A 15,368-nucleotide genomic window follows, 5' to 3' on the forward strand; every position below is an offset into this window, starting at 1 on the left:
GGCCAGCTTTGTTTTTTCCTTCTTCACAGCCCCGAGCGCCTTCTCTACATCGCGCCGGAAATTAGACTCGACTTCAAACTTGTTGTGGGCGTTTCTAACGCACTCCTCGGCCACATAGACTTGTTAAGTGACCTGCATAAACGCACCAGGGGGATTATGCATAAAGAACATATGTGAATGGAAAAAGGAAATGAGTTAAAGTACTGATGAAACTTTACTCATCATTGCGAGGTCTCTTTTTAGAGACATAAACAAGTTAGGCTGCCTCATCCGCCTGAGGGCTTCCATATCCTTTGGAAGGAGGCTTGGGCTAAATACATAGAGTGCCCCCTATTAGAGTCCCTTATCGTAGAATCATAAGGGATACGGGCCCCGTCCATCTCTATTATGGGTGCCCATGCACGCTGCTATTGGTGTACCTCCGCATTGTCTCGACTTTCCACAGACTTAGACCTTTTGTCTCGAGGGTCTTTAGTCTTTTGTTGTTTTATGCCCCTCTGCGGAAGCATCTCCCCCTCTTTCGTCTCCTGAGGTGGTTTTCTCTTCTTCGGATTCGGATCGGAACTAGGTCAGTAGGAGAAGGAGGAAGAGGAAGGTTGGTAGAGGCCTGGGCCTTAGGAGCTTCGGGCGGAGTTGCTCCCTTAGTCCTATTAGCAATCAAACTCCTTAAGCCTGGCCTCTTCTTAAGGTCCATGATCTCTGCTTCCTCGGAGCTTGTTTCGACCAAAGCAATGGTCTGTCTTAGTTGATGAACTGTAGAAAGCCTGTCGGACTTGGTCTCAGAGTCCAAAATCTCCACAGGCCTCTAGGGTGTTCTCTTTTCCTCAGCAAAATGAAATCTGTCTATCTCCTCCTCAAGTGACAAATGTGAGGAGGAGGCTATCCCTTCCGCTGCTGCTACGGTTGCAAACGGAACTTGTTGGAGCAGTATCGCAAACTGTGAAAAGTTTGGCTAAGCAGGAAATACCTCAGGAGGTAGATCCCGCCTCGCAAGGAACCCTGATTTGGAAACATCTATCTGAGCAAGTCGGGGGTTACCTGCTCTTAATGCTTAGCCCGCGTTCTGGTATATGTGCGATAAGGGTTCGTAACCTAGGATGAGGTGGGCAGCCCGCAGTTAATTATCTTCACTCACGAATATCTCCGATCTCAACAAAAAGTTAAGCCCGGGAACGTTGACCAAACTGAGCTTCGGAGAAACGTGATCTTTATCTACAAAAACATCCGAGAAGGCAAACATGGTGAAACCGATAATGAAAATTATATGAGAAGACGGGCTACCAAAAATGAGTAAAGAGAACTCAGAAAACTAAGGTCTCATCTGAGAGACCAGATCCTAGGGTACCCACCTGGTGTTCCTACCCTAACTGGGTAGTGAAGACCGTCATGCCATCCCCCGGAGACAATTAGATAATCGTCCTTCATGCCTTTGTTGAACTTAGGGAGGCAGGATATAAGTCTCACCTCGTTGGACTGAGATTTGAGGTAATATCCCCCCGAAAGGGAGTGACACTCGTACAGGTGAGCAACGTCGTGCCACGTAAGACCGAGGTTCAATTGCTTGTTTAGCGCATCTACACATCCTAGGACTCTAAACATATTGGGGGCGCATTGATGTGGGCATAACCTATGATTGAGAAAATAGTCCCTTGTTATTCTACCCATGGGAAGCATCATTCCTCCCTCTATAAAGGCGATCATTAGAATGACAACTTCACCTACTCTTCTATCCGTGAGTATACAGTCTGGGGGACAATATTCTAGGCCTACTCCCAGAGGGATATGGTACTTAGCCCTAAAGCTCTCCATACTAGCAGGAGAGTCTACCAAATACTTGAATCTACCCATTTGAATGAACGGAAATGACTCGAAAAAAAGTTTCTAAAACAAGAGAAAGAAGGCCGAGGAGGATGGACGAGACTAAAAGGGAAAATATAAGAAAATAAGAACTTACGAGAATTAGTGTGTTTGTCTCTGATTGTTTTTAAAAGATTTTCGAAGAAATCTTAAAGAAAAGGTTTCGGAAGCTTTGTAAGTTAGAGAGTTCTGTGAATTAGAGCACTGGAGATCACTAGATTGCTTGAAGATTGGTAAAGTAAAAGGAAAATGAGTTCCCTCGAGGCTTTATATAGGAGACGAAAATGAGTGAGAGTTATCCCACTTAAATTTCCAATAAGAGTCTCAACTGTTGGATCTGAGCTTCGCCGTTGGATCTGTGGGACAATACGCCGCCTGAAGTAATTAATGATGTTTTGTGGGCTGCGAAACGTCAAAGATAATCATAATGCACAGAAAACGGAGCCTCCACACGTGCGAACAACAAATTCAAATGGTATTAGTTCTTAGAAGATCAAAACCTCACTTTTCTTCTCGGATAAAAAGAAACTCGAGGTTTTAAGGGGCTATTGTAGGGGCAGGGGCCCAAAATCGTATATTGGGTCTTGGGCTTTATCCGGGGATATAAATTGGTCTGAGGAGAAACAAATGAGTATCAGATGTTCCCAGACCAGGTCCCGTAAGCAGAAAGCAAATGAAAGGTTGTTTGAGGAGTACATCCTGCTTGGACCTACTATATATGGTTCAAAATCTATAACCTAGCAATTAAAGTGATCTTCCAGGGAGCTTCAATGATATGGATGTGCTTCATGGGCATATGGGAAGGAAGAAAACCCAAAAATATCTAAGGGAACGCAGTACCATCGCATTAAATGCATTGCAGCCACTTTTTTGACCGCATTTATGTGGAGAAGACCTCTAAACAGTGCTACCTTGGCAACCGCAACTCACAGAGAGCCAGAGAGGGTGTCTGATGGAATAAATACTCAAGTAGACGTTTGGATGATCAACAAGTGAAGGGTGAAGATGATTCAAAAGAGAATATATAAGGTGAAAGACTCCTCATGAAAAGGGAATCGGAAAAAACAAAGGGAAAAAGGATTGTAACAATCTAAACCATCCTAGCGTCCAAGAGGGATCATCATATACCAGTCTGGCCTCCTCGGACTAAAAGTACAGCGATATCTACATCCTTTATTTGTGCTCAATTGTCATGCAACATAATGCTAGCCATTGTCCAACTTATTCTGACCTAGTTCTTTAACCCATTCTCTACAAATTCATTGTGTTGGGCTCATTGGGCCAAGAACCCATACGTTTTGGGCTTGGGTCGCAAATCGTGACCCTACAAAAATCATTCTATCTCATTAACTCAAATAATATAATTTCAACTATAATTTAGTTATTGATTATTAACATAGATTTATAAAGGGGTTAAAATTTAGTCATGGTTTTATCATATAGGAAAAAAAAAAAAGTTATTCATGTAACTTGTAAACAACCCCAACTTGTTCACCAAAGAAATAAACCCAAGCTTAAATATGTAATTTATTTGGGAATGAGTTCAAGCTCAATTCATATTCAAAATAAAATTAAATCAACAATCTTGAACTTTCAATATTTAGTGAACTAAATTGGTAATAATGTTTTTTCTAAAACTTTTTTTTATAGGAGTTTTATATACATATATATATATATATATATACACACACATTATGTCAACTATTTGTTAGCTATTTTATAGGAGGCTAGACCTTAACTAACCATATACTAATCCATGGTTACTAGACTCATAATACAAGTAAAATACTTTACTTGCACAACAAGTAAAATAGTCTTACGTGTAAACACCACAAGCTTTAACAATATTTTCCTGCATAACGAAATTATTCCAATTTGATTGAAATTCAACACATTATCATATCCAATATTCAACCATATACCAATACAATCTAGCACTTGCAAATCAACACTAACCTTGTCATATCACACACCGTAGATACGATCCTATAAAATAAAATAATTAATAAAAAATTATTTTTCATAATTCTTCAATATCCCATTCAAAAAAGGGTTTACATCAAAACAGGGTTTTACGAAACTATGGTAGTTACTCTATATATTGTCTTGAAAGTTCTAATTATAATATTTTATTAAGATAAAAAATTTATAAGAAAAAAAAATTCTATGCCAACCAGATTAGCACTTATTCATCTTAACTGAATCTATGTTTAGGTTTTCAATCACCTCTCTTTTATACATTAATTTCACAAAACAATGCCTAGGGAGTCCAACAAGATACAAGTTGCTTGGATGCAAAAGTAAACAATTTCTGCATAGTGAAGTATATGTTGGTAATTTCATAATGAATCTACTAAAGTAATTTAGTTTTGTATAATGAATCCTCCATGAAAGATTCTGCATAATGATGTTACCAAAAGAACAATAATATTCAAAATTATTGGTCTTTATTCTTCATTGTCAATTCCTAATGAAATTTGCATAGGTCTCTAAAATTGAACAATAATACCATGATTATAATAAAATGTGTAGAAATAACAAAAATCAATGGCAACAACTAAACAAGTGGTAATAATAATGCTATTAAAAATGTTTGAATTTACATTGAGATAGAACATGGAAAATGAAATTAAAATTTTTTTTTGTGGAAATATGGTAAAAATATTGTGGACATAGCACCTCTCTTAAAAAAAAAAAATAATAATAATAATAATGTAGCACCCTCCTTATCACTCAAAAAAAAAAAAAAAAAAAAAGCCCCTAACTCTATAGAGAGATTGACCGTCATCTCATTTTCACACCCAGTTCCCACAATTTTCAACCGAACGTCTGAGCAGAGGTAGAAGAGATGTGCGGATCGGTATTAGGGAGGAAAGGAAAATCTCATTCTGGAGCTGAATGGTTTGAGTTGTGACTTTGGCTGCGTTTGAATCGACTTCAAAGTGATTCCGAAAATGATTTTCCGGAAAATAGGTGTGTTTGGTTGGTCCGGAAAATTCTATTTTCCGGAAATTGAAATCCGTTGACCGAAAAAAAAGGCCTTTGACCACGGAAATCAATTACCGCCTCTATTTTCACTTCAAAGGATTTCCGGAAAAAGAGAGAGAGAGAGAGAGAGCGCGCGCGCGCGAGGGAGAAGACCAGTCCGCGCCGATCTCCAGTCCGAGCTCCAGTCCGCGAGAGGATAAGACCAGTCCGACGACGGCGATCGACGCTTCGCGAGATCGCGCCGGATCGAGATCGCGATCGACGGCGCGATCTCACGAAGCGTCGTTCGCGAGATCGCGCCGTTGATCGCGATCTCGCCTTCGCGAGATCGCGCCGGATCGAGATCTTGCGAGATCGCGACGTTGATCGCGATCTCGCCTCCGCGAGATCGCGCCGACAAGATCGCGATCCGCAGGCGAGATCGCGATCGCGCGATCTGGATTTGTGTTTTCTGGGTTGTGGCTTGTGTCTGGATTTGTGTTTTCCTTTCTTCTTTTCCAAACACTAGAAAATATTTTCCGGAAAATTTTTTGAAATGCAACCAAACACACAGAAATATTTTCCTTTTCCAGAAATTAGCATTTCCGGAAAATATGTATTTTCCAGAAAACGTTTTACGGCAACCAAACACAGCCTTTGTAAAGAGAGGTAGGACTTGACTTTTTTTTCTTTTTTCTTTTTGGATAAACCATTCAGATTAATTTGAGAGAGAAATGAGAGAAGAGTAGTTTTATTTCTGTCGTAAAAAAATTAGTAAATTTTCAGATTAGTTTCTCTTCTCCAACACATATAATAATCAAATGCTTTCTTAAAAAAATTACAAATTGAGAGAGATGTTGAAAATTACTTTGCAATCTAATAGAGAAAATTCTAGATGATAGTAGACTTGTTGATATTTTCAGGACTAGTTCTATTCAAATATAAATATGTATTGCTGTAAGCCTGTAAGTGTTTATGCATAAGAGAAATTTCAGAACCAAAAATGATAGAAGTCCTGTATTTTGTTTAGGTGCAGCAGCTATCTAAATTTTTTATACCCATCTTGCTTACTGCAATTGCCAAAGTCCTTCACCATGGGAAGAAAAAGCAAATCCCATTCCGACCCAACAACCAGCATGGCCAAGAAGAAGGCCAAAGCAGAAAAAGCAGATGAAAAAGTCGGCGGCACTGACATTATCTCACAGCTTCACCCAAATATTGTTATAGACATTCTGTCACGACTGCCCTTTAATACCCTGTTCAGCTGTAGGTGCGTTTGCAAGACGTGGCTACATCTTCTCGTTGACCCTAGTTTCGCTCAATTGTATCACACAAGAGCAGACCCCTGCATCATCCTCCAACCCACAAACAAAAACCGTCAACAGCATCTCTACGCGGTTCATTTTGACAATACAAATTTTGTGCTTAACTCTATAGTAAAGTTTGCCACTGAAACCCATTTAGGTATGGAATGTAATGTGAAACTTAGTCTGTTGGATTCATGCAATGGGTTGATTTTACTAGGCAAGATGCATTGGTATCAAGTGAAATTGGATCAATTATATGTGTGTAATCCTATAACGGGTGAGTTCGTCATAGTTAGGCCTGGTAACAACCTAACATCTTCTGCCATGTGTCCTTGCCTTGGCTTTTGTCCCAAAACTCAAGTATACAAGGTGGTTCTCTTGTCCAAAAAATGGTATGTAGATGAAGTTAGTAACAACATGGTGGCTCTTGTGTACACACTTGGAGAGAAGGGTAATGGTCTTTGGAAGAGTGTTAATGTTGAAAATGGTGTGCTCCATCTGCCAGGAAATACTACTTTTCTCAATGGAATTATTCATTGGGTTGTGAGATCCCCTAGTGTACCTCAGTTTATATATTCCTTTGATGTGGAGGATGAGTGTCTTCGACTGGTTCCACCACCTCCTGAGTTTGTGTCACCTGATCAAACTACACGGTCAAAGTTGGGGATCAATCTTGGGGTGTTGGAAGGTCGTCTTGTCATTGTTGAATGTGATATAGATGTTTCCTGGTGCTTTCACATATGGGTAATGAAGGACTATGGTGTTCAAGCATCTTGGACTAAGACACACACTATGGACTTCAAGATGGAAAAATTAGTTTTTTTATTTCCCATTCCACAAATCCTAGGGTTGTGTCGCAATGGTGAGATTTTATTCACAAATCATCGCAAGAATTTGGTTTCTTTCAATCCAGTGAACCCAAGTTTCAAGAGTCATAGGATTGAAAAACTATGTAACTTTCTGATGCATCCTTATATTCCCAACCTTTCTTCACTTGGGGATATAGCAAGAGGAGAACCGCTGTTCAATGCCACATTGAGGTAATAAGTACTCTCTAGTTGGTGTGTTCAATTGGGATTATAAAGCAATCAAACTAATTGCAACCCTCAATTTTGCCATGCTTGTCTTGTATTGTTAAGAAAATATTTGTGACAACTTGAAAAATTCAAATTTTCCTATACAAAAATTGCATAATTGCAAAAATGCAAGTTTTTTATATTTTTATTTTTGGCTAACTAAAATGCAAGTATGTTTTTTTTTTTTATCTTTTAATCACAAAAAAAAAAAAAATGCAAGTATGTTTGGTCTGCTCCTGTGTGTGGTGAATATGAAGTGCACTAATCGGCACAATTTCAACTAATCCATTTTCAAAATGTAGAGATTCAGACCTATTTCTTTTATTGCTCTAGATATATCTTTTAACTGAAAAGAAGAACTTGAGAGTGATATGATTTTTTTGATGGGAACACAACCCCATGTGTAAATTATGCTTAAACAAGCAGGAGTATGATAAATTCACTTTTATTGCAGTTTTCAGTAAATTTTATCATATATATTTTGTACCATTCTCTAACTTACACTGTTGATATGCATTTAAAATACAAAAACTGAAAATGTAATCGTTTGGTCAAACCCTAAACTAGACAGCAATGCATTTAAGATTTTGAGGTGCTGCCATGTTCAGCTTCCACCTTAAAGTGCTTATATGATTTGTGTTCTCAATCAACGATTTGTACTCAAATTTGCTTTCCTTGGTTTGGCAGAATTTGATTGTGTAAGCTATGGTATTTTTTCTTCCTTGGATGTGTTTGCTTTCATAGCATTACTAAGATCATAACTTTCTATTGGAAAAAAGGGAGAGAGAAAAAAAAACGCAAGTTTTTTTTCATGCATATTAATGATTAGTCTAAATTTAGTTTTGTAAGAACACAATTCTCAAAGTAGAAAAAGGCTCCCATATACTATAACTACTTAACGAGCCACTTTTTTGATAGGTACTAGGTAGATAATGGGGGAAGGGGAAGTGAACTACTTAACTAGACACTCATTAGAACATTATTCAACTGATGAAATTCATCTACGCAATTGTTGTGGTGCCTGCTGATTTTGAAACTCGTGTTGAAAATATGGACATTGTCAACCATGGTGGCCTAAAAAGTGTTATTATCCTGATACTCTACCAAATAGATATTTGAAGAAAGAATCTTCTTCACCCCCCCCCCCCCCCAAAAAAAAAAAATCTTAGATTCTGATGCAAACATAATGAAATTCTCTCTCTAAACTCAGCAGAGAACTGTGAGGGTTTACATTTGAAGGATGAAGATAGAACTACATAGTATAGCACAAAGATCAGTAGTTCTTTGTGTTCCTCTTTATACATCTTTATAAGAACAGCTCAAACAGCATTCTATAATATTTTCAACTTAAGATAGGGTGGTGACAGGTTGGGCTGGTTGGAGCATATCAACACCACATTGACAAGTCTGTTTAGCAAATTTGTTAAAGAATAACACAACCTTCTAACACATTGACTGAGTTTGTGTAAACCCATGTCAATTGGTTTAAGTCTTCTCTATTTGGCCAGTTGTACATTTTGTTGATAAACTACAGAAAAAGAAACAAATTAGACAATGATCTAATAAGTTAATATTTAATCTTTATGGGTAACTTTTAGTTATCACTTATCATTTTCATTTTGTTTTCTTACCCTCATGATCTAAAACTTAAATTATTTTGATTTTAAGGATTTGTAATTCTTCTTCTTCTTTTTCCTTGGCACCCTGTAACCAATTTTAAACCCCATCAACCCTAAAAATTCCCATATATAAAACTCTTAAAATTCTGGTCAGACTTTCTTTTTCCTTAAACTTGGGTTTTCTTACTTTATAGTAAGCTCAAACTTTACCCTTTTTGTTAATCTTTTAAAACCCTGAATCCAATATATTTTTGTAAACATTTCCAGCCATTAAGGGGTTAGGACTTAGGAGGGCTTGAGCTTTCTCAGAGCTACAACTTTTTGGAGAAAGCTTCAGCTGCTTTGAGAAGCAACCCAAGGCTGATTAACAGAATCTGCCTAAAAAGTCAAGCTGTGTTACAAATCAGCAAACAGCTGAAATGCCCATGGGTTACAAAACAGCCTGCGAATAACTTCTGTTTTAAAAAAAAAAAAAAAAAAAAAAAAAACCCTTTAGCACCTATGGAGAAGCCTCAGGAAAAGAGGCCAAATTCCTCACCCAAGCTCCTCCAAAACCCCAAAAGTAGCTGCTTTTCAAAGAAGTCCTACTGTTGTTTCCTTTAAAATTTGTCTGCAAGTTTTTGGCCTCAAAGTTGATATTTTTTCACTCTAAATTTAAATTTTAAACCATACAAACTCTCTTCCACCATTCAGAGAATAAAATCATAAATTTGTGTCAAGTCTAAACCACTTAATTGATTAATCTCTGATTTTGAGGCTTTCCACCAACATCATCTTTTCTGGCATATAATGCACTAGATTTAATACAACACACTTTTTTCAACCAAAAAATCTTGGCTTTTGTAGCTAACCTTTGACTACAAACCACTAAAGTATAGGAGTTTTTATAAAATGCTTATTTTATTAAACAAAATCCTCCCAACTGATGCTTGGAGAAGGATCTCTTGCAGACAAGATTAAGAGAAATATGCTTTTAGCAGCTTGCAGCCATTCTGTATAATCTTCACCATTTACTTTCAGGAATATCTGCTATTCTTGCTAATTTAGCATTCAAATAGTCCCTAAATCCTTATATAAAAGGAAGCTGTCTACAATTGGTCCCCATGGCAGCCAAGTGTAGTGGAGACTAATACATGTTATTTTCTTGTGTCATTTCTTAGCTTCAATGGTTTTCCCCTTGTGCAAATATCACTCATTTATGGGTGTCTGCATATAATCTGTTTTCAAGAAGCACTTCGTGGACCCTTTTGACCGCTAAATAAGAAGCTTTGATAATCAATAGTTCCAATTCAATGAATTTTATTACCTGTAAAAAAATCAATAGTTACATTTTAAGAAGTCCCATCCTATATTGTGCCAAAAATTTTATCCACCTAAGATAGTAGGAGCCTCATGTTTGTGGTCAGACAATCCAGAGCTTTGCATATTTTGTAATGAGTCCAACGTGTACTATAGGGGTTTAGGTGTATCGGTGATTAGGTGTTATTCATGTAATCTTATAGTAATTTTTGTAAAGAATCAAGAGGTGTGTACTATAGGGGTGTAGGTGTATCGGTGATTAGGTGTTATTCATGTAATCTTATAGTAATTTTTGTAAAGAATCAAGAGGTGTGTAGTTAGTTAGTTAGAAGATTAGCTAGTTAGTTGTAAGATTGCAAATGGTGAAGCCAAGTTAGTTACAAGTTGTTTGTTGGTTATTTTTTCCAATAATCCTTGCAAGTAACTTGAGCCAATATTCTCACTTTTGTCTCTTAGATTCTCTCCTCTCTTTTCACTTCCTCTTTGAAGGCGCCTACCTCAAATTAAGTCAATCCAATAGGTTCATTACATGATATTTTCTTCTCTTTTTGTCACTTCTTTGGAAAATTCAAAAGGAAAAAGAGCAAGACATTATCGGCAAAACATCAGATAGTAAGGCCCAATTTCTTGACTGTTGGTGAAATTTAAACCTTACTTATGTCTAGTGCTCGATATCAAAATTGTAGATAGTATTCCATTCTCAAAACAAAAAGTTGTGGTGATATGGTTGACCTTGTTTAGGGCCCTTCCATCAGTCGAATGTCAAGCTTCATTTGATTGAAACAGAGCCTCATTGTAGTTGCACAATATATGATACAAAAATATGCGTCCTTCAGTATTTCTTCAATGAATTCCCATATAATGGAGTCATACCAGCATGCCTTGGAGACACAATCTTCTTGTGATTTTCCATGCTAACTCTTGATGATAAAGAATTTTATCAGTTATTTTTTTGGCTCTAACAATGATGCTTGAGCTTCAGCATCTGATTTCTCTGCCTTTCAAGAGTGACTCTACTTTGGGCCTTTGGCGATCAAATCTATAGGTATAAAAAAATACCATATTGCTTCTTTGTCATGTCTTCATCTGATACATGGGAAACTTCAGGCATGAAATGACCCAAATTTATAAGGCAAGGCTGTTTTGTCTGGGTGCATGGGCTCCGGTGTCAAGGTAATTCATGGATTAGGTAATCGAGACTCTAGGTTCACGGGTGATATGGTGGTTAGCTCGGCAATGGCAATGATTGAGCCTCCGATTCTGAAAAAGGTGCTGCCGATCCTTTGGCCGCATCCATGGGTGGTTCGAAATTGATTTTCTCCTCTCTCAGACTTAGGTAATGGGGTGGAAGTTGAGTTTGGGGAAGGGGAAGCTCATGAAGAAGAACGGAGTAGTCCTCATGATGATATGACGCAACAGAGGTTAATGGATTCTGTTGGGGAATTTCAGACAGATGGTGGATTTCACCTTCTACTGTGGGAGACCAGTGGGATGGATGACAGTGGTTGTGGCAGTGGAGAGAAAGATAATTGTGTGTTGGAATGTGAACCTCTGTCTCGGTGGGAACCTAATGATCTCAGTGAGGTGTTGCTAGTTCAGAATTCTGTAGAGGTTAACATAGGTGACAGAGTCTAGGCCACCTTCGAATTGGGTGTCCCAGTTGATGAATAATTTCTTTAAAATGGTGGGTTTCCCTATTGTGAAACATGAAACTCAATGTTTGGCTCTATTTTGTCTTCTGGAACAGGAATGTCTCAAGGTGAATGATGATGGGGTGTTTAAGTGACTTGCAAACTTAGGGTCACGAGGTCTTAGAGAGTTTAAAGGGCTTATTTCTTTTGTTAATTATGATGGTGTCTCTTCTAGGAGTAGGAGCAGAGCTTCTTCAACTGCTGTGGGGGTTGTTGGTAGTTTTAAATGACTCTACGACTACTTTCTTGGAATGTAAGGGGGCTTAACAATCCTCGGAAGAGAGAGGCTTGTAAGAATCTTCTAAAAGAGTGGAAGTGTGATATTGTATGTTTTTAGGAAATGAAAGTATCTTCTATCGATGTTGCTTTTGTTCGGAGTTTATGGGGTAGTCCTTTCATTGATTTGGCTAATTTGGATGCTGTGCTGTCTTCAGGAGGGGTCTTGCTGATTTGGGATAAGAGGGTCTTTGAAAAGTTGGATGTAATTGTTGGACAGTTTTTTGTCAGTGTATTATTGAGAGGAGTGGTGGATGACTTTGTTTGGACTTGTACAAGTGTGTATGGCCCTAATGACAATGGACAGCGGTCTACTTTGTGGGAGGAGTTATCTCAGGTGCGTGCCAGGGGCCCATGGCATGGTGTCTAGTAGGTGATTTCAATATTATCAGGTACCCAAGTGAAAGGCTTGGCTGTGAGTCTTTTAGCCCTGCTATGTTCGCATTCTCGGATTTTATAGAGAATAATTCTTAAGTTGATTTACCTTTAAAGGGGGCCTCCTTCACTTGGTTTAGAGATTCTGGTCTTCCCTCTATTTCAAGAATTGACAGGGCTTTGGTTTCTCTTGATTGGGAGGAGCACTTTGAGAATGTATCCCAACGGGTGCTTCCTCGTGTTATTTCAAACCATTGCCCGCTTTTGTTGGAAGCTGCTGTTGTTCGACATGGTCGAAGTGCCTTTAAATTTGAAAATTTTGAAAATATGTGGTTGAAAGTTGAGGGTTTTGTTGATAGAGTTAAGCAATGGTGGGATGGGTACAGTTTTGCGGGCTCTCCAAGTTTCATTTTGGCACAAAAATTGAAGGCTCTGAAAGCAGATTTTAAAAAGTGGAACAGAGAGGAGTTTGGTGATTTGGCTTTTAGAAAGAAGAACTTGCTGACTAAGCTAATGGGTTTAGATGCGAGAGAGCCGGTGGGTCTTTCAAATGAGGAACAGATTTGTTGCCTTCAACTCAAAGGAGACATAGAACAGTTGGCTTCTCTTGAGGAGATTTCCTGGAGGCAAAAGTCTCGGACCTTGTATGTGAAGGAGGGCGATAATAATACTCAGTTCTTTCATAGATTAGCAAACTCTCATAGAAATGCTAATCAAATTAAAAGGATTGAGGTAGATGGTGTTCTTTATGAGGATGAATCTGATATACGCTCTCAGTTAGTTCTCTTTTATCAGGGGTTGTATAAGGAAACTGAGGTGGGGCGTCCTACTATGGATGGGTTAGATTTTGCATGTATTGAATAGGATGAGCGGTTATCCTTAGAGAAGGAGTTCATGAAGGAGGAAGTCATCCAGGTATTAAGGGAGATGGAGGGTGATAAAGCCCCTGGTCCTGATGGTTTCACCATAGCTTTTTTTCACAACTGTTGGAGTGTTGTGGAAAAGGATGTCATGAATTTTTTTGATTACTTTCACCGGCACTCTGTGCTTGAACGGTCTATGAATGCTTTGTTTCTCAATTTAATTCCTAAGAAGTGCAATGCCGTTAACATTAAGGACTTCCGCCCCATCAGTTTGGTGGGTAGTGTGTACAAGCTGCTGTCCAAGGTGTTGGCTAATAGGTTGAGGGTGGTTTTGGATAATCTCATCTCTAAGACTTAAAATTCGTTTGTTAGCAGAAGGCAAATTCTGGATTCAGTGCTTATTGCAAATGATGCCTAGATAGCAGGTTGAAGAGCAGAATACCGGGTGTGGTTTGTAAGCTGGATATTGAAAAAGCTTATGACCATGTGAACTGGGAGGCCTTGTTTTATTTGTTGGGCCGGATGGGTTTTGGGTTGAAATGGAGGGGGTGGATTAAGGCTTTTGTTACTTCTGTCCGTTTTTCAGTCCTTGTAAATGGATCCCCTGAAGGTTTTTTTGGAAGTTCTCGTGGGTTGAGACAAGGGGATCCACTATCCCCACTTTTGTTTCTCTTGATAATGAAGGTTTTAGGTAAACTCTTAAAGAAGACAAAGGAGTGTAATCTTATTTGAGGTTTTCATGTGGGAGCTGTGAACTCTGTTGGTGTGTGTATTTCCCATCTGCTATTTGCTGATGATACTATCTTATTTTGTGATGCCTCTAGGGAACACCTGTTGTCCATAAGGTTGGTGTTGTCTTGTTTTCAGGCTTTTACGGGTTTAAAGGTTAATGTTGGAAAAAGTGAGATTGTCCTTGTTGGGGAGGTGAATAATTTAGATGCACTGGCTAATATTCTTCAATGTAGAGTGGGCAATTTGCCTATGAAATATTTGGGGATGCCGTTGGGAACTTCTTTTAAGACAGTTTCGATTTGGAATCCTATTTTGGAGAAAATGGAGAAGAAACTATCTGGGTGGAAGCGTCTCTATTTATCTAAGGGTGGTAGGCTCATGTTACTAAAGAGTACTCTCTCAAGTCTTCCAACGTACTTTTTATCTCTTTTTACTATTTCTAAAACTGTGGCTGCTAGATTGGAAAGTATTTGAAGGAATTTTCTTTGGGGGTCTTATGAAGGGAGTTTCAAATATCCTTAGGCGGCTTGGGAAAAGGTATGTTTACCTGTTGAGATGGGTGGTTTGGGAATAAGAATTGTGGTGCCATTTAATCAAGCTTTATTAGGGAAATGGCTGTAGAGATATGGTCATGAAGTTACCCATCTCTGGCGGCGAGTTATCTCCACAAGGTATGGTAAAGGTCAAGGGGGGTGGAGTACTAAAGTTTGCAAGAGGATTTATGGGTGTGGCTTATGGAGAAGCATTAATGAAGGGTGGGAGAGCTTTTCTAAGCATCTGTCTTTTGTAGTGGGTGAAGGCACTCGTATCCGCTTTTGGCATGATAGGTGGATTGTTGATAGTATTCTAAAAGATCTCTATCCTGAGCTCTATGTGTGTTTAGCGGTCAAGGATGCTTGTATCTCTGAGGTTTTGTGGATTCCAGAAAAGGGTACTATTAGAGTGTGGGATTTAAGGTTTTATAAAGCTTTTGAAGATTGGGAGCTAGCTACATATTATTCTCTACTTCAGCTTATCCAAACTCATATTCCTTGGGGTGATAGGGGAGATACTCTTTGTTGGCAGCTAAAAGGTAATGGTAAGTTTGACACCCGGTCTTACTACCATGCGATTCAGGGTGCTTCGAATTCTTTGTTTTCTTGGAAGGGTGTTTGGACACCAAAGATTCCTAAGCGCGTGGCATTCTTTTTGTGGATAGCTTCACATGGTCGGATTCTCACTTTGGATAATCTAATGCTTAAGGGTCGCCCTTTGGCTAATTGGTGTTGTATGTGTTGTTGTGATGGGGAGTTGGTAGACCACCTTC

At 38.6% G+C, this 15,368-nt stretch overlaps 1 protein-coding gene across 17 annotated transcripts in view; it reads left to right on the forward strand.

Annotated features, from left to right (window-relative positions):
• Window positions 1–15,368, forward strand: part of LOC126702769 (F-box protein At3g07870-like) — a 101,973-nt gene that overhangs the window by 46,502 nt on the left and 40,103 nt on the right. For 4 of the 17 annotated variants that reach the window (XM_050401617.1, XM_050401605.1, XM_050401604.1 and 1 more), the window contains one exon: window positions 6,289–7,171. The exons of 8 other annotated variants lie outside the window; for them this stretch is intronic. In XM_050401617.1, coding sequence (XP_050257574.1) covers window positions 6,289–7,171 — 883 coding nt within the window. Of the gene's footprint in view, window positions 1–5,854; window positions 6,095–6,288; window positions 7,172–15,368 lie in introns of all 17 variants that reach the window. 5 more of the 17 variants (XM_050401618.1, XM_050401619.1, XM_050401620.1 and 2 more) reach the window with 3 other exon arrangements.

The sequence above is a fragment of the Quercus robur genome, chromosome 10 (assembly GCF_932294415.1).
Source record: "Quercus robur chromosome 10, dhQueRobu3.1, whole genome shotgun sequence".
Lineage (NCBI taxonomy): Eukaryota > Viridiplantae > Streptophyta > Magnoliopsida > Fagales > Fagaceae > Quercus > Quercus robur.